Here is a 24,702-nt window from a genome sequence, read left to right on the forward strand (position 1 = left end):
GATGGGTTGAAGATATTGAACAATGTGATTAGATATAACTTATTTTCAAGATATTGTGGGGGTAAGTTCACAGTTGCTTATTGTATTATTTAAAATAACTAAATAAAAGCAGACCATGCAACGATCAATGACAATGTCATGAACCAAAGATTAATCATTAAAGAAATCTGTATTCTTGAGATCCATAAATTTGACAGGGATGAGACATGGTGATCAAAATTTCATGATGACATGAAATTAAATAGTCAAGAAATAGCCAATGGCCCAAATTTCTGGATTCAGCTTAGTATGGAAAGAGTATCACTCCCATTCTAAAATGAAAAAAAAAAAACCTGGATATCTACAAAAATCACAATTTTTCTTTAACCCATCAGAGTGCAGAGGTTAGAGTGCAACCAACTTACTTGAAAGCTAGGAAAGACAAGCATGCCAGCACTTGCTTATCTGGGATAGATGCCAGACACTGTACAAGTTGCTAAGAATAACTAAAATTTAAATGGATTGCTAAAAGCTGAATTTGAGGCAGTATGAGAGTATAGAATCCCCAGGAACAACAGACGTGAGAATTTTCACCCATTCACAGGTCTTCTCCACATATTTTACCAGGTGCTCACAAGAAAGATTATGGACAGAGCAAAAGGCTAGAGAAATCCTCCTTCATGGTGTAGAACTTGGATAGGAAAGTAACAGCACTACGAGAAAGGCACAAAGTTCTGTTCTATCTTTCTTCCCTATCTTTAGTGGAGAAGATTGAAACCATGCATGACCAGATGAGAAATTTCATCAGAAAAATTAAAAGTATAAGAAAAAATCAAGTGAAAATATTAGGAACAAAAAAATGCTAGAATACAAAAATGTTAATGCTAGTAAACAGAGATGAAGAATAGCCTCTGAAGGCTCATCAGTAGACTTGAAACAGTAGTGGAAAGAATTAATGAACTTGAAGATAAATCAATAAAAATTGCCCTGAAAGACAAAGATACAGACGAATGGAAAAAATAGAACAGAGCATTCACAAGCTGTAGGACAATATGAAATGTCTAATATATGTGTAACTGGAATACCAAAAGGAGAAGAAAGAAAACACAAAATGTAAGAAATATTTGAACAGATAATGGCAAATTTTTCCAAAAGTAATGAAAGACACCAAACCAAATCTACAAAAAGTTCAAAAGACACCAGGGATAAAAATAAAAACAAACAAACTGAAACAACTTAGACACGTCATATTCAAACTTCTGAAGACCAAAAGCAGGGAAACTCTTAAAGGCACCCAGAGACAAAAAAAAACTTTACATACAAAGGAACAAAGAAAGAAATAACAACAGACTTCTCATCAGAAACTATTCAAGCTAGAAGACAATGGAGTGTCATCGTCATCCTTAACACTCTTAAAAAGAAAATGTAACCCAGAGTTCTACACAGGGAAAATACTCTCCAAAAATAAAGACAAAATAGAGATTTTTTTTTCAGCGATACAAAAATAAGAGTAATCATTGCCAGCAGACATGCACTACAAAAAATGCTAAAGGAAGTTCTCCAATCAGGATGACAGCCAACAGAAATTTGAACCTACACAAATAAATGAAGACATCACAGACATGGCATAAATTAAGGTAGACATATAATTCATTTTTAAATTACTTTTAATTGCTCTAAAAGACTATTTGAAGGTACACCAAATAATTTAAAATGTATACCGAAAACCTGAAAGAGATCACTAATTTTTTTTTCAAATTTTTATTTAAATTCCAGTTAGCTAACAAACTGAAATCTTCAAGAATACAATTCAGTGGTTCATCACTTACATACAACACCCAGTGAACATCACAAGTGTCCTCCTTAATACCCATCACCCATCTAGGCCATCCTCCGCCCTTCTCCCTCCACCTACCCTCAGTTTATTCTCTATTGTTCAGTCTCTTATGGTTTGTTTCCCTCTCTCTCTCTTTTCCCCCTCCCATGTGTTCACCTGTTTTATTTCTGAAATTCCAAATATGAGTGAAATCACATGGTATTTGTCTTTCTCTGACTGACTTATTTCACTTAGCATAATAAACTCTAGCTCTATCCACATCATTGTAAATGGAAAGATTTCATTCTTTTTCGTGGCTGAGTAATATTCCTGTGTGTGTGTGTGTGTGTGTGTCTTCTTTATTCATTCATCAGTTGATGGACATTTCAGATCTTTACATAGTTTGATTATTGTTAATGGTTATAAACACTGGGGTGTGTACCCCTTCAACTCTGTATTTTGGTATCCCTTGGGTAAATAACTAGTAATGCATTTACTGGATCATGGGGTAGTTCTATTTTTAACTTTTTGAGGAACCTCCATTCTGCTTTCCAGAGTGGCTGCACCAGTTTGCCTTCCTGCCAGCAGCACAAGAGGCTTCCCCTTTGTCCACATCCTTGCCAACACCTGTTGTTTCTTGTGCTGCTAATTTTAGTCATTCTGACTGGTGTGAGGTGGTATCTCACTATGGGTTCAATTTGTATTTCCCTGATGATGAATAATGTTGAGCATCTTTTCATGTGTCTGCTAGCCACCTGGATAGCTGCTTTGGAAAAATGTCTGTTTGTGTCTTTTGCCCATTTTTTAACTGTATTATTTTGTGTGTGTGTGTTGAGTTTGATAAGTTCTTTAGATTTTAGATACTAACCCTTTATGAGATACATCATTTGCAAATATCTTCTTCCATTCTGTAGGTTGCCTTTTAGTTTTGTCAACTGTTTGCTGTGCAAAAGGTTTTTATCTTGATAAAGTTCCAATAGCTCATTTTCGCCTTTGCTTCCCTTCCCTTTGGAAATGTGTCTAGCCAGAAGTTGCTGTCAAAGAGGCTGCTGCCTGTGTTCTCCTCTAGGATTTTGATGGTTGTCTGTCTCACATTTAGGTCTTTCATCCACTTTGAATTTATTTCTGTGTATAGTGTTAAGAAAGTGGTCCAACTTCATTCTTCTGCATGTGGCTGTCCAGTTTTTCCAACACTATTTGTTGAAGAGACTATCTTTTCTCTATTGGATATTCTTTCATGCTTTGTTGAAGATTAATTAGCCATATAGTTATGGGTCCATTTCTGGGCTTTCTAGTCTGTTCCATTGATCTATGTGTCTGTTTTTGTGCCTGTACCATACTGTCTTGATGACTACAACTTTGCAATATAGCTTGAAGTCCAGAATTGTGATGCCTCCAATTTTGCTTTTCTTTTTCAGGATTGCTTTGGCTATTTGGGGTCTTTTGTGGTTCCATACAAATTTTAGGATTGTTGTTCTAGCTCTGAAAAATTCTGTTAGTATTTTGATAGGGATTGTATTAAATGTGTAGATTGCTTTGGGTAGTATTGATATTTTAACTACTAAATTATTTTTAAAAGAGGTAATACAGAATAAGCTGTGGTAGGCAGATGTCTAAGATGGCCCCTAATGATCTCCTCTTTTGTAATCACTTCTTTGTGTAATTGCTTCCCCTTGAATGAGAGGAAACTAGTGACATGCTTCAAACTAATTTGTCAAAATATAATTTGACAAAAGTAATGTAATATCACTTATGTGATAAAAGACCACAACTTCCACTTTGCTACAGATTCTATTTTAGAAAGGCCCAAATGGCAATAAACTGAGGGTGGCTATAAGCCAACAACTAGCAAGAAACTTAATGTTGCCAATAACCAGTGAGTAAACTTGAAAGAAGATCTTTCTCCAGTTGAGACTTCATGTAAGACCAGAGATACTAAGCTGATACTTTGAAGCCTTGGAAGAGACCATAAAGCAGAGGATTCAGTTCAGTTGTGTCTATATTCCTGACCTATAGAAATTGTGAGATAATAAATGTGTATGGTTTTAAATCACTAAGTTTTGGGTATGTAGCAATAGATGACTAATACTTAAGCTAATAGTTTAGATAAACTGGAGTAATAAAAAATACCCAATCCAAAAGAAAACAGAAAAATAGAGCCAAAAGAGAATCAACAGAAAATAGCTATCTAGGTGACAGACTTTAATACAACCATACCAATAACTGTATATACTGTAAATAATCTAAACATACCAATTAAAAGACAAAACTTGCCAAATTGGATTTAAAAGTGATAGGCTTTCTACAAGAAATAGACCTTGAATATAAACACAGACATGTTGAAAGTAATAGGTTGGAAAATGATATACTATGCAAGTGCTAATCAAAAGAAGGCTGACATACCTATGTTAATATCAAAGTAAACCTCAGAACAAGGACTATTACAGAACAATACAGAAAGATATTACCTAATGATAAAGTTGCTGATTTGACCTTTATCATAGGTCATAACAATGATTTATGTCTAAATGTGTATGCACCTAACAACACTGCATGAGAACATCATTACCTTGATACTAAAACCGGATAAAAATTACAATAAAACTATAAACAAATATCCTTCATGAATATAAGGCAAAAATCCTCAACAGAATAGCAAATCAATTCCAATAATATATATAAATGTATTACATTATAACCAAGCAGGGTTTATTTCAGGAATGCAAGGCTTGCTTAAAGTTTTATAATCAATCAATATAATTCACCTTTTTATAGCTTTATGCACTTATTTCAAGCCCCACCCCCTACTTAAACCGTGGAAACTACTAATCTGTTCCTTATTTCTATAATTTTCCCATTTCAAGAATGCTACATAAATGGAACAATACAGTATTTTGTGATTGGCTTTTTTCATTCAGCACAATTCTCTGGAGAGTCATTCAGGTTTTTGTGTTTATCAGTTTTTTTTCTTTTTTTTAAAGATTTTATTTATTTATTTGACAGAGATAGACAGCCAGCGAGAGAGGGAACACAAGCAGGGGGAGTGGGAGAGGAAGAAGCAGGCTCATAGCAGAGGAGCCTGATGTGGGGCTCGATCCCATAACGCCGGGATCACGCCCTGAGCCGAAGGCAGATGCTTAACCGCTGTGCCACCCAGGCCCCGTGTTTATCAGTAGTTTGCTTCTTCTTATTGTTGAGTAGTATTCTGTGGTATGGAGACCACAGTTTGTTTAATTATTCATCCACTGAAGGACATCTGAGTTGTTTTCAATTTTTGGCTATTACAAATAAAGATGCTATAAATATATATGTACTTTTTTATTTGATGAAATCAAACTTATCCACTTTGAACTCTTTTCTTAATCCTATATTATTAAGACTTTCCCCTGTATTTTCTTCTAAACATCTTATGGTTTTACATTTTACATTTACATGTATGATCCATTTTGAGTTATTCTTTTATATAAGGTGTGAGGTTTAGGTAGAGGTTCATATTTTTGCACATGGATGTCCAATTGTTTCAGAACTGTTTATTGAAATGACTACTTTTCTTCACTGAATTGCTTTTGTATATTTCCTTTGTAAAATATCAATTGAGACTTAGTGCTTCTAGGAAAATAAAATAGATATACTTTTCCCTATTCCTCCCACAAGTATTAAACTAAAAACCTTGGTTATTATATATAAAACAAACAGAAGAAGACTCTGAAACATGTAAAGAAAAAGACAAATCAGCTAAAGACCTCAGCACCCAAGTAACAACACAGTAGTAAGTTCCTGGGGTTTTGTTTTGTTTTTTGGTCTCAAATATATATCCCAGACTTGCAGCTGAGGAAGCCAGCAGCCTGGAAATGCCAATGAGCACAAACAAAAAAGTCCCAATAAAAGCCTGCTCCATCTGGAAAAGGATAGCCTAGAAAGACAGAACATTTTAATAACTTCTCTTCACCAGCCAAACACCACAGAAAAAACTGGATCCCAAACAATACCCATGGCAGCAAAGGCTGAGTGGGGACCCCAGACACTCAACTCTCCCCTGAACTGAAGTGCTCCCTCATAACCCAATGAGATTATGTCAGAAGTAGGGAGCCAAGAAGGGAGCCAGAATTTTCAACCCCACTGGCAAGTAATGAGCCTTATCTTTCTTCCCATACTCCCCTGACCACCCCTTCCATTACTGACTCAAGTGTCAATGGAGATCATACGAGAAGCAGGAAGGCAGGAAAAAGAAAACAGAGAAATGAAGAAAAAGGACAAAACATAAAATAAAATGGAAGAGTTAAACCTTCATATATCAAGAACTACATTAAATATAAATGGTAAAAATGTATCAATTGAAGGACAAAGATTGGTTGAGTGTATTTAAATGTATCAATTGAAGGACAAAGATTGGTTGAGTGTACACAACTATATGCTGTGTACAAGCAACATTTCAAATGTAATGAATGATACAGGCAAATTGAAAGTCAAGGATGGAAAAAGATGTATTAATTAAAATAAAGCAGAAATAGTTATATTAAGATCCTATCAAGTAGACTTAAGAGCAAAGAAAATTACCAGAGACAGTGGGGAACCTTATATAATGATAAAAGTGTCAATTTACCAAGAACACATAGCAAAACTAAATATCTGTGCACCAAATAATATACAAAATGTGTGAAGAAGCTGATAGAACTTAAAGAATAGACAATTTTATAATTAAATAAACAAAAATGCAACGTATCAAAATCCATGGGACATAGTTAAAGCAGTGCTGAGAGGAAAAATTATGGCACTAAATTTATACATTAGAAGAGAGGAAAAGTCTTAAATCAATAATCTAAGTCTCCAGTTTAAGGATCTATAAACAAACAAACAAATAAACAAACAAACCCAAAACAGGCATAAGGGAAAAAAATAATAGCTGAAATTAAAGAAATTGAAAACAGAAAGACAATCAAGTTCCTGGGTAGCCAATGATGACAGCTAACATCAACTGGTCATCATTCTGTCTACTTAGTAGTTCAGTGTCTCTTCTCATGCGTGTTAGCATGTGATAGAAAAATCTTCACACTTTGTCCCTTCCCATATTTCCATCCATATGCCTCTACTCTATACCTTACTTTTTTGTCTGCAATATTCCAGCCTTTCCCACCAGGCTCCAGAAAAAATGGCCAGGCCATTGGCTACAGCCCAGGAATCCACAAAGATTCTCACCTTGAGACACTCCCCCTATCACACAAAGTAGATGATCAGGTGTGTGGCTTGCAACTCCACCCTTTTCCCTTTCCAGTGTCTTTCAGGGTCACTCTGGAATATGGTCATAGTACTGCCAACATCTCTATTGTTTTGTACCCACAATTGAACCAATCCATTCATAAGCCAAAGCTCAGACATTTCCTCCTCTTTCATCTGATTGTATGGGACTGCTCATATGGCCATAGGTACAAGCAGGAGGGGGGAGAGTACAACTGACGTGGGTAACCTGAGGATTGGACTACCTGCTTATATAGCCTACTTGTGCTCTCTGGTCCCACTTAGGAACCTCCTGCTGGAAAGTCTGCCTTCCCAGATGTGCTATTTCCACTTTATGGCAGTCTGCTGGTGGTATTTTGTTTGTTTGTTTGTTTGTTTGTTTGTTTGCCTCATGGCCAAGCAATTTGTCTCCACAAGAGCCAACATGTCAAAACTATCTCTCAAAAGGCATTTAATTTTATGTTGTAGACAGGATGGCCTAGATTTATAATTCCATTATGGTGTCTGCGGTTGGCTTTCCATAAGCTTCATATTACATCTTTTCCCAAAAATGAGATCTCCACACCACAGGGTCTTTCCAAATCATATGACCCCTGATTATACCCCAGGCTGGACCTACTGCAGAGCCCTTTCCTGCACTGGGTCCCAATCAAAGTTGGCAACATTTTGTGTCTCCTAACATAAGGGCCTGGTCAATATTTCTAGGTGAGGAATGTACTGCCTCTAGAACCAAAAAGGTCGACCATGAATGTACTTCAATTTTTGTGGTAAAGAATACAGTATGCATGTGGGGTTTCTTTGTTTTGTTTTATTTGCCTTAATTATGGGCAAACCTCTTTTTGTCTTTTCCTCCTAAGTTTTCAGTTCTACCTAGGTCTTTGATACAATTTTGGAAGAGAGACTGCATCAGCAAAAAGCAGAAAAAAATGATCTAGGCAATGGTTACTATTTAATACTGTGTAGAAAATAATGGGACTTCACTGCGAAACATTTCTAAATTATTTTCAAAGTACTAAATCTCTTATTTATTGACTGAAAAAAATAATGTATCTAATAATTAGGGGTTTAGAAAGGAGAATGTCTCCTCTGATTTTTGCTTCCAAATTTTCCTAAAATACTCCATATTACAATTTAGAATTTGCACAAATTTTCTAATTTTCCTTAGAATGAAAAGATGGCTTAACCATTAGTTTTAACACCCAAACTAATCATCACTATGTAAATTGTAGATTTTTATGATAAAACAATTGAGAAATTTAGAAAGAGTAAGGAAGCCAAAAACAATTTAAATGGAATCCAAGTTTAATTTAAATCATTTACATCTAAATGAAGGATGAATAAAGTGGTGGTTGCAGACTCATTAATAAAAGGGAAAAGTTGGCAATTGTAAATGCCTGCAATTATATTACTATTTAAATTTAAATTTTATAGTAAAATTGTATATTTTACGAGATTAACTTAAAAAGATATGGAATAAGTATTAATTCACACTTGAATAAGACTTGCATAACACTCGTGTGCATATGATAATATTTTTAAAAATTTGTATTAACTTGCAAAAAATACATAATTTATTTTAGTGAAGGTAGTTTTTCTATTCAATTATGAAAATCCCAATTCCAGCAAAACACACCAACATTAACATATAATTATGATTCAATTTAAAGTTCCATCTTTAAACTCTTCACAGTCTTCTTTGGTAAACAGATCCAAAGACAGGTTAATCCTAAATAAAAGATGACAAAATTTAATCTTGTTAAGATAAAATGTCATGATCAGTAGTCACTGAAATATTTTAACATTTCTAAGACTGCTAAGCAACAGTTAGTCACTCCCTTGTATTTACTATTTTGATAAATTTTATTTTCTCTAGTTAACCATAAAAAGCTTCTAAAGCACTCAATGTGTAACTCATATTTTTCTTCTCCATTCCAGCTCCTGCCAATAATCTTGATGACTTCCACAGCTCCATTTATAGAAACTGTGTCACAAAAACACTATATCATAGTCCTTTATCTCCAGGCCACTTCAAGCCACTCACAAGCAGGGTTATTGCTTTGGACAATGTCATCACTTGGCACTTCTGCTTTACTTCTAGGTACGGAAACTCTTAAATTGTTCCCAGCTGATCTATTTCTATACTCCTTCTTTTTGTCCCCCTACACTGTCACTGAACAAGGCCATTGCAACCCTTTGAACTGCCAAGCCCCTAATTTCCTGCAAGCTTCATTTGTACCCCGCTCTGCCCCTTCATTACTTCCGATTAAGCTCCTAAAATCACTCTTTGAAACTGAGAATTCCTCTTCATCCTAGACATCACCAACATTGTGTTCTCAGTACTCTCCCCCCTCCATCCTCACATTGAGGTTTTCAAGCGCATCTACTGCCACAACTGCCTATGACCTTCATGCAGCATAGATTGTACACTAGCTCCAATAGGATACTTCCAGCTGCTCCCTTGGAATTTTCACCCGAATACCTCACTACCACTAAAATTCAACATGCCAAAATAAAATTCAGTAGCTTCACAAAACCATTTCTTCTTCTTGACTTCCTTCTTTCTTATCTACTCATTCACATAACTTGGGATCATCTTTCTTATCCCCTACAGTGCATCCTGTCTCTTCTCCACCCACTCTGCTACTCCCATTTAAGTGCATTTCACTTTGACCTGGACCCTGTTAGAATAATCCCCAGATTTTTTTTCACTTCCTGTCTTGCCTCCATTCCAAATCTTTCTACAAAATAACATCAGATTCTTTCTAAAATGCAGAGTTCATCAATCCACTGCTTTAATATGTTCTATACTGATGATATACAAGATATTTGCATAGTCTTTTATTATGTTTCCATAAAATACTTTTTAATTACAAAAGGAAAAATAAATTTCCTGAATTTGATCATTGTCACGTGGTTATATAAAAGATATCTTTGTCCTTAGGATATACACACTAAAGTATTAAGGGATATTTATATAGTATACTTAAATACATACATTTTTAGAGAAAGAGATAGCTTGGGGTGAGGGGAAGAGGGAGAGAGAGAATCTCAAGCAGACTCCACACTCAGCATGCAGCCTGTCACAGAGCTTGATCTCAACACGCTGAGACCATGACCTGAGCCAAAATTAAGAGTCAGATGTTTAACTGACTGAGCTACCCAGGCACCCCTTAAGGGATAATATTTTATACACACGCATAGAAAGAGAGAAAGTGTCTAAGAATCAGAAAGCAAGTATGACAAGATGTTAAAAATCAGGGAAACTAGGTAAAGGGTGTGCTGGAGTTCTTTGTATTATTCTTGCAACTTTTCTGTACTTTTGAAATCATTTAGAATAAAGGGTTAAGAAGATGTTTCATGTTTCTTTATTGCCTACTTAATGGAGTACAAATATTACTGACATAAGACTCTCTGAAATATAGTCTCAGTATACTTTTATACCTTTCTTCACAATGACTATAGTAAGCAAGGTTTGATCAAACTATACATTCCTGAACATTTTCTTGGACTCCATGAACTTGTTCATGTCCATGTCTAAAATATACACCCCTCCCCACATTCCCATGTACAAAAGTCTGATTTCTTTCCCAACACCCATCTTACTTTTCTAGTAGCTTCCAAGCCCCACCAACCTGGATGTAATCTCTCCCTAGAAAGTCAATGAATCCAGATAATTAGCAAACCAAGGCACAATTGAAATGAAAAGAGAAAAGATAATTCACTTGATTCAAAACATATAATATTTTAAAAATAACTGTAGAATCACCTAAAGAAATCAGAAGACAAAGGTAAAAGGAAGTCTTAAGGGTCATACACACAGAGTAATTGAAGGTATAAAAATGGGTATGTTGAGGAGCCTGGGAGGCTCAGCCAGTTAAGTGTCTGCCTCCACCTCAGGTCAAGATCCCAAAGTCCTGGGATCAAAGCCCAGGTCGACCTCCTTGCTCAGCAGGAAGCCTGCTCCTTCCTCTCCCTTTGCCTACCACTCCCCCTGCCTGTACTCTCTCTCTCTTTTTCTGTCAAATAAATACATAAATAACTTTTAAAAATGGGTATGTTATCTCAGAATAAATATGTAAAGAGAGAATAGAACCAACAATTACTCCTAGGGCAGCATTTCTTTTTAAATAATAGCGAAAGGGACAAATAAAAAATACACATAAAATAGGTCAGAAAGGCAGAAAGAGAACCATGTCATAACCTCCAGGACACTAAGAAAGAAGAAAAATTGAAAGTAGTAGTAAGATAACATTAAACGTGACAAGTTCAAAGAGAAAAGGAAACTAGGAGATATGAACGAACAAACAACCCACAAAAACAAAAACCATGGACCATGGAAAAGTAGTTGCAATAGCACTGTGAATATGGGGCCCAAAAGAAGTTTATTAAATTTCAATAAATATTTAATGAGTGCTTACTATGTGCCAAACACTGGGTTTAAGGAAGAAAACAGGCTGGAATTAGCAATGGGCATACACTAAAGATTGGAGAAGGTAAGATGTAAAAGGGAAAGAAATAAAGCCCATACTTTATAATTGTTATATAAATGGATTCTTACCAGAAGATGATAAGAAGATTCATCTTGTGTAATTTGAGTCTAGGAACAACATAAAATATACAGAAAATTCAAGTTGGCCTCTAGCACTGGTTTTCCCATTAATAATACATATTAAGAAATAAGAATTGTAAGACATTTCTAAAACATTATTAGTTTTGTAAACTGGTTTAAAATTTTAATGCAAAATAATAAATTGCAAGGGTACTTGTTTATAACAGGTTATTTCTGGAAAACACAAAATATTATTTTAAGTTGCCAAATAAGCCTTACAAGATTACTTGATGGTGAGCAGTAAATGTCACAAGAGAACTGACAAGTTTAAGGTTATGGCCAGAGCAAAGTTAGATGTGATCTGTTTATTAAAGTAACTGGATATGGATTAACACTCAGAACAATGTCCAGGGTTTTTGTGCATTGCTCTGCCTATTCAAACATCCTTTTCACCTAAAAAACCACAGACTACTTTTTTCCTCCTAATCTCCACTTCTGTCTCATTCTCCTTCTTAATTGAATAAATAAAATAGAGTATCACAATCTGAGCATTGGTTTAGATGTCATTATTGTAAACAATTTATGCTACTATTAATGCAATATTACACAAACAGTAGTGAGTTTCCAGTGTAACACTGCCTACAAAAAGGCATTCTATTCTAATTATCATCTTATTAAAATATTCTTCACAAAACTCAATTCTGCAGATTTACTGACTGTCAAAATAGAAGCTGTCATCAAGCGACTGTACTAAGAACCTACAGAAGTGTTCAGCATGGTAACATGTGTATTAGGACAAGTATGTGAAGGAAAGGAAACAACTATTATGATCTATTAATTCATGTGGCATTATTAGTTTCATAAATTTTTTCCAACTTAATTGTTTGAGAATCCAGAACTTCCCATTATGTTAATAAGTATTCTAGATTACATCTAATTTTGCTCTGCCCACAATATCAATTCAATACTGACACAGCTTTAGAACCTGGTTTAATTTATGACTTGTTTCCCAGAAATGAATTAATGACATCAAGGCCATAATTCAAGGGCAGTTTTGTTAAATGCATTATATTAGACTGCAGCATCCATGGAAAGAAGTAACTATATGAAGTAACACAAAATTGCAGTTAAAATGGTTTTTTTCCGTCAATATGGATGAGTTTTGTAATCTGTATTAAAAAGCTGGCATTAAAATTCAGGAACAGACAAATGTGTTCCTTTGGTTCAGTAAATTTAGTCAACTTTTACCTTCTACTCTCCTCCACTCACACTACGCCTATGGTCTAGTCTATAACTCAGTGCTTTAAAATGTTCTGTACTTTTAATTATAATGAACAGTGATAATATAGTAACCGTGTTTCTACAGTTTTGCACATTGAATGTGACAATTAGGAAAAGTACTAGACTAATGTGACCCAAGGGTGACTAGATGGTTAGGGAAGCCAGTCTTCTTTAATACAATCAAAATTGTGTCAACTTACTTTCACAAGATAGTTGTTGGTATTTCAGCCTGAGTCTATATTTTTCATTTTCTTCAAGCATTCTAGAAATGACTTTGTACACTCTATTCCATACTGAAACCTTAAAAGTATAAGCACAGTTAAGGAACACTGAGCAGAGAAGCAGGAATACATTTTGAGAGAGGCAACTGGCAGTGACTCAACCAATATCACTATAAAACAATATTAGCACTTGGAGACCTAAAACTTAAATGCAATTGTTTTCCCATAATCAGTGATCTCTTCTGCTAACTTCCTAGCATTTCCTCTCTGTAGTATTTGCATTAACTCTCCTGGATGAAGACAATGTCTATAAAGTCCTACCTAAGTTGTTCCAACACATTCAATTTTGTTTTCAACAGTTATAAAAATAGTGAATTTCTCGAGATTTTTTAATATATTTTATTCTAGTTAAGAATTAAAGATTTCTCCTAGGACATACCAAAGCAAAATTACTAGACAGCATGAATATACCAGAATAGAAAGAATGAGAACTATGGAAGCAAAGAGATCTAGGCTCAGATTCTGGCTTTGCCATGTAACAGTTGCTTGACATTGTCAAGTGTTTTACATCTCATTTAGTAAAACTTCATATACTGAGTTATTAGAATTAATGAAAAATATATGTAAAGCACGGACCCCAGTGTGTGGCATGTAGTACTAATAAGTAAACATTGGCTATTGCTCTGTTCTCCTCACCCAAAAGGAATTGGTTCTTGGAAGAAATAGCTCTTAGTACAGTGGGAAGATTTGATGCACATTCAAAATACATTTAGGATTAATCACCTTGAATGCTGTTTTATAGTATGCATGGGTTGTAACTCATACAAACTCAAAGTTCAGAAACAATACAATTTTATGTGCCATTATCAATAGTTTCTTTAAACCAAAGTGTAAAATACATGGTGGAAAACAAAGATTCGTAGAGCTAGTGATCTTGAACATGTTTAAAACACTCAAGTTACCATGCCATTTAGACAACCAGAGGTGAAAATGTTTCAGCAGTAAAGGTTCATCCTTGTTAGCTTTCCTTCTATAAACTAAATGTATATCCCTTATTTTTAAAAGAGCAATATGACACCAATATAGATACATTATTTTTTTCTGTGAAATCCATGGTTTTCTCTTTGTATTACACCATCTATCAAAGTTTGCTATGGTTTATGAAACATATTTTCATGCTTTGAAAAATCTCCCATTACATTCTGATTAAAATATGTTTATATCTTCAAACACTGGTTGGACTGTTCTCTACAGTTAATAAATATTTCCAAACCCAGTTCCATTTCTGCTAAATTAATTCTATTTTTTCATTTCAGTAAATTAAATTTTCAAAAGATGGAACTATTTTTACTGGAGAGTATCTTCACACATTTGTATTTAGAGAGGTTAATCTAAAAGTCAAATATTGCTTATTCTCCTTGATAATATACCTTTTTCTTTTTCTTCATTATTTTGGAAGCTTCATTCAAAGGGATAGGGAAATCAAACTTTTTAGCTAAATTCTTCTGGGTTAAACCTAATTTAAAAAAGAGAGAGAGTGAAAAGGTAAAAGATCAAGGCCAGCGCGTATTTTAAAAGATTCACTATCCTGAGAATAGAGACAATTATAAATGTCTCTCGAGTTGTCTTTGGGGATTTTAACACTTGTTGGTATATTTCTGTTCACTAGATAATACCAGTTTACCAATTAGCTAATACTATGCTGGGGGAGAAAACTAAGAAACTACCTTGGAAATGCCTAGGAAATCTCTTCTCTTTACTGATTTGAAATATGAGTCCCCAAAAAGTCAGCAACATCAAACAAATACCAGAAGCCACATCTTGACCCAATGCATCTCTACAGTTTCCTTTCTTCTCTGTTCAACTCCAGACACACATTATGCTTTCAACTCTTCCAAATACCTGTGGTTCCTCAAATGCCTTGTTCTTATCTTCCCCAGTCTTTATGCACGATGTTCTTTATGGCTTGTACGTACGTACGTATGTACACACACACACACACACACACACACACACACCCCTACCTGCCAGGCAAACTTCTATGTGCTCTTCAAGACTTAACTCACACCATCACCTCCTCTCTACAGTCCCCCGCACGGCACTAGCTCCAAGAACACTGAGGTCACAGCACTTAGCACACTTTTATATCACATATTTATAATGTGTTTCCTCCACTAGGCTGTGACCTCCCTGAGGGCAATAGCTATGTGTGTCTTCATCATCTTTCTACCCACACTACCAGACACATAGTAGGTACTAATAAAGGTTTGTCAGAGTGAATAAGCTTCCTCTCTCTACTCACCAAACCATGCTGCCTTCCCAAATATTAAGTGTTAGAAGAAAACCCAAGGGCTTGTGTATCCAAGGACAAAATCATAAAACACTAAGCATGTGTTCCCTGAAAGCCTTTATATTTGTAATCTGCCCACCCAAACAGTTACCCACCTTATCCCTGCCCTACCACTACCACTCTATACCTGGCTTTCTTCCACTCATTCAATATTTAGCTTTCCAGGAACCTTCTTTGATTTCACATAGTACCTTATGCTCAGTTATCATAAGGTTTATGATGTTGTTTACTTGAGGAGTATGTTTTATTCTTCATTTGAGATCTAGTATCTAATACCATACACATTAGATATGCAATAAGTATTCCATTTGTTAGTGAATTAGAGTATGTTCTAAAAATGGCATTTCCCAATTTGTGAGAAGCATGCCACTGATTCTGGGTGGGGCACAGACCTAGCACTAAAGAACCTTAAAACACACAGTGAGAAACTCATTCTCTTTCCCATTATTTTTCAATCTGATTACACCAGGGAGAAAGTCTGAGTTTGGAACTAGTATGTCATTAAGACTTCTCTGAGATTTGCTTCTCTCTCTTTATGACTACAGACAACCTTTGTTAGACAAGCTATTTGGCTAGAATTTAATAATATTGTTTTGCCTTTATTAAATTGTTTTTAATTAATTTCTATTTGTGGCAAATGGTACAGGTTTGTCACTGAGATAATGATGTAAAGTGTTCTAAAAAGAAATTTAGTTGAGAGGAAAAAATGCACATATTTAAATAAGTATATTAAGTAAATGATAGTACAGATGCTATGCAGATATAGCATAGGAAAATAACTCAAGTCTGAGAACCTCTGTTCTTCATATACCCACATGTACCTTTCCCTCTAAATGCCTACGCCCTTGGAATACTATATTTGCATCCTTCTCAAGTGTTTTCCATTTGTAAGTCTTACCTAACCTAGATATTACTCCTTAAGGTCAGGATAGGAGCCATCAAGTCTACCTGTAATTACTGGGGATCTAAAATATGTCAAGGAGTATAGAAGATGTGAGAAAGAAAAAAAGACAAAATCATTTCTTCTACTTGCTTTACATACCTCACTAAGGGTAGCTCCAGTATCTACCAAAGACATTGTCCCAACTTAATGTCTCCAATCTTCCTCTAGCCTTCTTTCTACACGCTGTTTCTTTTTGTTGTTGTTGTTATGTTATGTTAGTCACCACAGAGTACATCATTAGCTTTTGACATAGTGTTCTTCCCTAATCACTCTCCATCATGGATCCATACCCAGGGCTATGCTCACACATTCTTCCCACCTGTAATTCCCTCCTAGCTCAGCAACATATGTGACTCTCACGGAGCTCCTGCCACTGTGAAGCCTTCTCTGATTTCCTCATCCCGAAATTACCCACCACTTCCAAAGCATTTATTTGTATTTCCACAAAAGCACTTGTCATCCTCTATTGCATATAAATTATGAATATATCTCCCAAGTTTTGTGAGAATTGATTTATTAGTCTTGCTTGAAATGTCAGAAGAGTTTCCTGATTTGCCTGCCGCTGGATTTCTAAACTCCACTACATCTTACAAAAACAGCTTACAAGAATATCTTCCAGAAGTGTACCTTCCCTGATCACTTCACTCCAGCATTCAAAAATCTTCAGTGACTATAAAATGCATTCCAAGGCATTCCACAATCTGGTCCAAAACTTACTTTTCATTCATTCAGTAAATATTTAGTCAGGCCCACTATATACTACTCACTGGGATAACCCCCCGTTTCCTCCAAGCCATCTCTGCTCATTTATTTTATATCAAACACTGTGCTGGGCACTCTGCATGCATTCTGTACTTCACTTAGTCTTCACGGTAACTTGTTGTGGTAAGAACTATTATCCCCATTTTACATATAAGGAAACGGAGAATCAGAGCACTTGGCCAATATTACACTACTAATAAATGACAGAGCCAAAATTATGTTTTTCTGATTTCAAAGCCAGTGCTCTTGATAATCTCTACCTTCCACTAGCAATTTCTCTATTCGTGTCCCCTGATTTCCTGCCTTTATGCCTCTCCTTTCCCTAAAGTATCAACGCCTTTCTAAGGTGTCTCTCTTATAGCATTCACGTCTACTAGCTTGTATGCATATTATTCACTTACAAGTTCCTTGACAGCAGAATATTCGTCTGATTCACCTATGTCACTAGCACCTAATCTAGAGCCCATGGTGTGGAAGACGTTCAATGCCGTCGAGTGCATAAATAATTCACCTACTTCCCCACTGAGCTCCAGGCATAAGTATTTAATAAACATCCCTTTAATATTAATATTAAATACACCGCAAACTGAGTAAAACTTAAGCACCTTCTGGCATGGTTTAAATATAAATCTAGACTCTATTCCTGATCTCACAAGCGCAGCAAGGGGGCTCTGAAGTTAATGGCTCCATCATCTGCCCAGCTGCCTAGCACAGAAATTTCAGAGTTGGCATCAACCCTTCCTTCTCCATCTTTTAGTCAGTCATTGATCCTGTGCATTCTGTATTGCTGCTGCCTTAGGTCAGACCTTTTATCTTTGCACTGGACTACTGTGACTGCCCTCTAACAGGACTCTGGCCTCCAATCTCTCCCAGCCCAATTCCATCTTAGTTCTCCTTCCTCCAGATCTGATCATGTCACCCCCACCACAAAGAAGCAGCAAAAATCCCAAAATTTCAAAACCAAACTTCAGGGAAAACTGCATTATTGTCTTTTCCCACCCCAGCAGAGAAGCCAACCAGAGGAAAGCCATCCTAGGTCTGCACAGCATAAAACTACAACAGCACAACACTGGTTTCATAATCTCGGCTACCCAGTTACTCCTAACCTGCATAGGTGGGGATCTCCAGCACGAATTCATGCATCCCTTCCACTCCTCTGCTAACCCCCCCACTCCCTCCCTGAGAGCTTCGTCATCCGCTTTCAGTGTTCTTCACTGAAATCCACTATCTTGCTGATGGACTATTATTTGTCCTTTGATTTGTGGCACTAAAGCAATTCAGGCTCTTAGTCAAATCCACTGTATTTTTTCCTGGCTTCTCGCCTAAGCTGTAGAGTTCCTCACCACCACTACCATCACCACCTTACTCTCTCCTCTTCCTAAAATAAACCTTTTATCCTGTTCTGACTATTCAAGGAAGCTGGAAACCCAGGGCTAAAGTGTCTTATACTATCCGTGGATTTGTTGACCCCTGGCAGAGGGGCCAGAAAACAAAACAAAACAAAAACCTGAGTACCTTTTAACAATGAGGCCATTACAGGGGCTTGGAGTTCAAAATAATGACCCTGCTTACGTACCTCTGAAGATTTCCACCACAGCTCATTCTCAGGAGTCAATCAAGTCACACAGAGTACCATTTTACACATCTACATTATCAAAGTAAATTTAGTCTGGAAGGATACCAAACAAAATATTTATATATTCCTCAACTTGGGCTTCAATCTTGCCTGCTTCCAAGTCAATCTCCCTTATATAGCATGGCCTAAGTAAATCTAACCCTGTCACTTCTCTCTTTTCTTTCTTTATTTGAGAGAGAGCGAGAGAAGGGGGAGGAAGAGGAGAAGCAGAGGGAGAAGGAGACACAAACTCTGTGCAGAGCACAGAGCCCCATGTGGGGCTCGATCCCACAACCCTGAGATCATGATCTGAGCTGAAACCAAGAGTCAGTCAATTAAAGGACTGAGTCGCCCAGGTACCCCTCACTTCTCTTGTTCAAAAACCTTCAGTTTTGTATTTTCTTAGTCACTGAAGACAATGGGAAATGTAGAGTAGCTGACGTCCCAAAATTTCATGCCAAACAACTTCACATTTTGAAAAGTCTACACAAAACCACACCCTCAACATTACGTGAAGACAGAGAACACTGAAACTGTAAAAGAACTGTTTAAGTACCATAAGAAAAATCATTCAGTCCCAGGGCTATGATCCCATATGCTCCAGCCCCACCCCAAACAGGACTTTGTGGCTGGCTAGCAGGGAAGAAAAGAGGGACACTAGAAAAAGTGCCTTCAGGAGAGCTGGAACAACCAACAGAAAGATCAAATCCACCCTAAATCTGAAAATACTAAAACAAAACCCTACAGATTAGAACACAAACTACAGAGAAGGGATTTCAATATACAATTTAAAGGGCCAGACACCACATAAAGTACCAAGCATGCCATTTAATGAAACTGACTCAGTTTAAAGGGGCAAGCATGATTTAAAGGTACAGCCTTCCAATTGCATGGCTTCCAGGGAAGAAAAAGAACAAAATGCAAGGATCATAAATGAGGTCACAAAGAAAACATCAGTAGCACCCGTAAAAGTGGAGACCTTGCAAACACTTTGATTATAATGCAATAAAACAGAGTTTACTAACAAAACAAAATAGAAAAGTCCTGGAAATTAAACAAAAATATTTTTAATCTATTAAGCAACTCTAGAGTGAGAAGGGTAAGACAAACTGAAATTACAGAATTTAAAAAATAGTGACAATGGAAACACTACATATTAGAATCTGTGGGATTTAAAGTAGTGTTTAGAAGAAAATGCATTGCACTAAACACTTATCAATAAAAAGGAGGAACAAAAATAAATGAATGAAATGCTCTGCTGAAAAAAAGTATAAAAAGAACAAAGTAAACCAAAAGAAAGCACATGTAAGGAGATAATAAAGTTTCATCGTTATTATTTATCTTTATTTTTTAATGAGGAAGAGACCAGAAAAACAAGATATCTCATTAATAAGTTGAAATCCTGTCTTTTAAAAATTAAAACAAACAAAACACTGGCTAACTTTATCAGGAAAAAGAGGGAATACACATACATACAAAAAAATGACAGCTGGGAAATAGTCATTGAAATACAAGAAATTTTTTAAAATCGTAAGACGCTACTTTGCAGACTTCTATGCAAATAGATTTAGAAACACAGATGAAATAGAGAATTTCCTAGGGATACACAGACTACCAAAATTGACCCATTAGAATTAGAAAGCTTAAAAAGAGCAATTTTATAGAAGACATAGAAAAAGTTGTTAAGGAATTATGTCACAAAAAGCACTAGACCCAGATGATGTCACAGAAGAATTCTACAAAACCTTCAAACAGCAGGTAGTCCCACTGTTCTATAAATTTTTCCAGAGCACTGAAAAAGGAAAAGTTTGTAATTCCTTCTATGAAATAAGTATAACTCTAATACCTAAACCAGATGAAGATATACAAAGAAAGAAAAACTACAGATCACTATCTCTCATGAATGCCAATGTAAAATTCTAAACAAATAATTAACAGAGTCCAAGCCACTTTAAGAAAATAATACATCATAACCAAGTAGGATTTATTTCAGGAATGCAAGGTTGGTTCAATATTAGAAAATCCATTTATATCATATACCATACTAATAAATGTGTTTATCTCCATAGATCTGAGAAAACCTTTGACAAAATTCAACACCAATTTACGATAAAAAAAAAACACTGAACAAAATAAAAATTGAGGAATATTTTTTCATAAATATATATGCCTTGAGTCCTAAAGCCAGTACCTTATTTAATGAGAACACTAGAGGCATTTCCCCTAAGATCAGGAATAAGGCAAGGATGCCCACAATCTCTACTACTATTCAACGTTGTACTAGACGTATTAGCTGAAGCATGCAGTAAGACAAAACAAATTTACTGCAGGCATAGGAATGGGTAAAAAAAGAAATGAAATTACCTGTATTTATAATTAGCAGCATAGTATACCTGGACAATCATTAGTATCAATGATAAAACTTACTCTAATAATAAAAGAATGCAGTGAAGTACTAGGATCTAAAGTTAACATACAAAAACCAATAGGCTAAGTGAAAGAAGATATTCGAGAAAGCTTATATGAGATGTCCAGAATAGGCAAATCTATGAAGACAGAAAGTTTAGTGCTTGCTTAGTGCTGGGCTGAGAGGGAATAGTGAGTGTTAATGGGTACAGGGTACAGTACTAGTAGGTACAGGTTTTATTTGGGGGTATTAGAAATGTTCCAAAATTGAGTGTGGTGATGGTGGCACAACTCTGTGAAAAGCATTGAGTTGTGCACTTTAAATAGATGAGTTGAATGAACTGTGAGTATCTCCATAAACTCTTTAAAAAGCACAGGTGGAGGAATAAGCTCTCAAAACAGAGGACTTTTGCAGGAGACAGAAATGCTCTTTATCTTAATTGTGGTGGTGTGTTACTAGAGATATAACTTTATCAAACCTCCTCAAAACGTATATAAAATCAATCCTAAATACAGTTGTGGTTTTTTTTTTTTTTTTGGTTTGTTTTTTTTTTTTAGAGATCAAGAAGTGGGGCTCCTGGGTGGCTCAGTTGGTTGAGCTTCCCACTCTTGATTTCAGCTCAGGTCATGATCTCAGGGTCCTGAGATCAAGCCCCACCTCAGGCTGCGGCCTTAGCACGGAGTCTGCTTGTCCCTCTCTCTCAGCTTCTCCCCCTGTTCTCTCTCGCTCGCTCAAATAAAGAAAGATCAAGAAGCTCCCTATATACGAACAGTAAACAGAGAGGATTATGGACAAGGAAACCCCATTTACAACAGAAAATCAAACACCAAGTAATAAATGTAGCCAAGATATACACAAAACCTATAGGAAAATTTCAAATCTAGAACATTCCCCAAAGACAGAAAAGCAGGTTGAACAAATGGAAAGACGTCCTATTTTTAGAGAAACACCAGTGCCTCAGCCTGGTAGGGACGTCAGTTCTCCTTAAGCTAATATAGAAACTCAGTGACCACTAGGAATACCAACAAGCACGCCATGGCCCCCCTCATCGTGGGGGACGCAAGTGGCTCCCTCCAGTGACCTCTCCTGTCAGTCTGGCTGACTTTACATGATCTGCACGTGCCCTTCGGCGCCCTTTCCGGGACACGTGTGAAGCCTGGGACCGGCCGGGGCTCGTGTTCCCACCCCGCGCAGGCGGCTGGGCTGACAGGAGGCCGGGCCTGGCCGCCCACGGCCCGGGGGGCCCCCAGGCCGCAGGCCACGCGGGGTTACCGTGGGGGGGCTGACTCCAGGAGGCCCCGCCGCAGCTGGGCGGGAAAGCTGACAGGGCGCCGACGGGAGGCCGAGGGCTGAGGCGCCCACCGCCCTGACATCCCGCCCGCCCGCCGCCCCCTAGACGCCACCTGCTCGCGCCGCCGACCGCGGACCGCTCCGCGCGCTCGACGCCCGAGCCCGTGGGGAGGCCGCGGGGGCCCGGGACGGAGGGCCAGGGGTCAGCTCCGCGCCGGCCGGGGCCGCCGCCGCTCGCGGCTCCTCGGAGCTGCACCCGGCCCCGCGCCCGCGGCTCCTCGGGCCCTGAGCCCGGCGGCCGCCCAGCTGCAAGACGCCGCCGCACCGGTGCGAGCCGAAGCGTGTCACGTAGACGAAGCGCGCCAGGTCCCGCTCCTGCTCCCGGCCGGCCGCCGCCATCGCCGCCCTGGTCGCGGGACCGCCGCCGAGTTTCCTCAGCGACCCGCGGAGCGCACGCTGGGGCTGTCGGAGCGCGGGAATGCTGGCTGGCGGCGGGGGCGGGGCCGCGGGGGCGGAGCCACTGTGCACGTGCGGGGGGGAGGGGCGCGCGCTGCCGCGGGTCGGCGGGGCGCGGCGGGGCGGGGCGGGGCGGGGCTGGGCTGGGCGGGGCGGGGCGCGGGCAGGTGGGGTGCGCGAGGCTGGGGCACGCCCAGTGGACGCGGCGGGAGATGGCGTCTGGGGCCCACCAACCTGCAGAGCCGGGGAGCGGGAAGGGTTTAGTAGCGGCGATGGACCACTCGGCTGGAAAGCGGTGTTAAGGTTTGGGGGACCGGATCACTGGGGGTAGGGAGCAGACTGTGGGGGCACAGCCCTCCGAAGAAATGAGCTGAACCAAGAAGAGGGTGGGGGGAAGGGAGCAAGCCACTGGGGCACCCCTCTCCCCCACTGGGTGTGAGGGTTTTAGAGTGAGGAGCTGACCCTGGACTTGACCAAACTGGAGTGTGGGTCAGTGAAGTTGGGGGCCTGGGGAAGGGGAGACGAGACAGCACCCTTTGCTGCCAGAGCATTCCAGAGGGACCTTGGCCTGGTATATGTGGTGCTGGGCCATGGGCCTGAGGCCAGCGTCTTACTCACACCGACTTGAGGCCCATCGTGGTTCCGCCGCTGCCCAGCTGGATTATTTGGGCAAGCTGCTTTTCCTCTCTAAGCCTCCGGTCTCCTCGGAAGTAAATTCAGGTGGTTAAAGCAAAATAAGGCATAGGAGGCATCTGGCACATAGAGCTCCCTTAGACTTGACCTTCATGTCACGTTTATTGAGGACATACACTATGAAGTGCATGTGGCAGTATCTTTACAAATGGTTTTCCCACACCATCTCCCATACCGAAAGGATGCATGGACCATCCTTTTAAATCCATGCAGCACTTTACAGCAGAGGAACTGAGGTTCCAAAATCCGTGACTTCCCCAAAGTCATAGGCAGTGACGGAGACATACTTTCTTAAAATGAATCTTTTAAATTGAATTATAAATATGTGCAGAAAACAGAGATGGATGAATTTTCACACACTAAATATATCCATATAATATCCACCCAGATGAAGAAATGTGCGCTGCAGAAGCACCTCATGTCCTCGCCCAGGCCCAATCCCTTTGCTTTCTTTCAGATTGAAACAGCATCAGTGAGGTGTGCCCCTTGTTTGACTTCCTTCACTCAAGCTATGTTTGTGAGATACAAGTTATTATATGAGTTTGACATCATTTGACTATAAGACCATTTATTTCTCTATTCCATTGTTGATGGACGTTTGGTTGAGGCCATTACGAATAGTGCTGCTGGGAACGTTATATATATATCTTTTGTTGAACATGCATTACAAGGTATATACTTTAGTGTGGAATTGCTTAGGGTAGTCATAGGTTCAGCTTTCGTAGCTACCAACAAGCAGGTACCTGAAGTGGTTGTACAAATTTTCACTTCCACTAGCCGAGCACGCAAATTCCAGTTGCTTACATGTGCAACACCACTTGGCATTGTCAGTGTTTTTCATTTTAGCCATCGTGGTGGATATGTGTATTAGGGGTTTCCAGAGAAATAGAGTCAATAAAGATGTGTGTGTGTGTGTGTGTGTGTGTGTGTGTGTGTGTGTGTGTGTGTGTGTGTGTAGGGGGCGGTTTAAGGAATTGGCTTACATAAATATGCAGGCTGCTAAGGATAGGCCAGCAGGCTGGAGACCCAGGGAAGCGTTGATGCTGCAGTTCAAGTCTGAAGACTGCTGGCAGAATTCCCCCTTCTTCAAGAGAGGTCATTCTTT

At 38.3% G+C, this 24,702-nt stretch overlaps 1 protein-coding gene across 2 annotated transcripts; it reads right to left on the bottom strand.

The window, feature by feature from the left end:
• Nucleotides 1-8,691: 8,691 nt before the first annotated feature.
• C15H5orf47 (chromosome 15 C5orf47 homolog) lies at nt 8,692-22,847 on the bottom strand. Of its 2 annotated transcripts, none has more exons than XM_087867751.1 (4): nt 22,562-22,847; nt 14,512-14,597; nt 13,061-13,160; nt 8,692-8,756 (listed from the first exon to the last, which is right to left on the bottom strand). In XM_087867751.1, exons 1-4 carry the CDS (start codon nt 22,845-22,847, stop codon nt 8,692-8,694), a joined length of 537 nt encoding a protein of 178 aa, XP_087723877.1. The 2 variants fall into 2 exon arrangements, with proteins under 2 accessions (XP_087723877.1, XP_045648110.1); XM_045792154.1 differs by lacking the exon at nt 8,692-8,756 and adding an exon at nt 11,608-11,627.
• Nucleotides 22,848-24,702: the final 1,855 nt, after the last annotated feature.

Source organism: Ursus americanus, chromosome 15 (assembly GCF_024610735.1).
Source record: "Ursus americanus isolate L20-20 chromosome 15, mUrsAme1.1.p, whole genome shotgun sequence".
Taxonomy (NCBI): Eukaryota; Metazoa; Chordata; class Mammalia; order Carnivora; family Ursidae; genus Ursus; species Ursus americanus.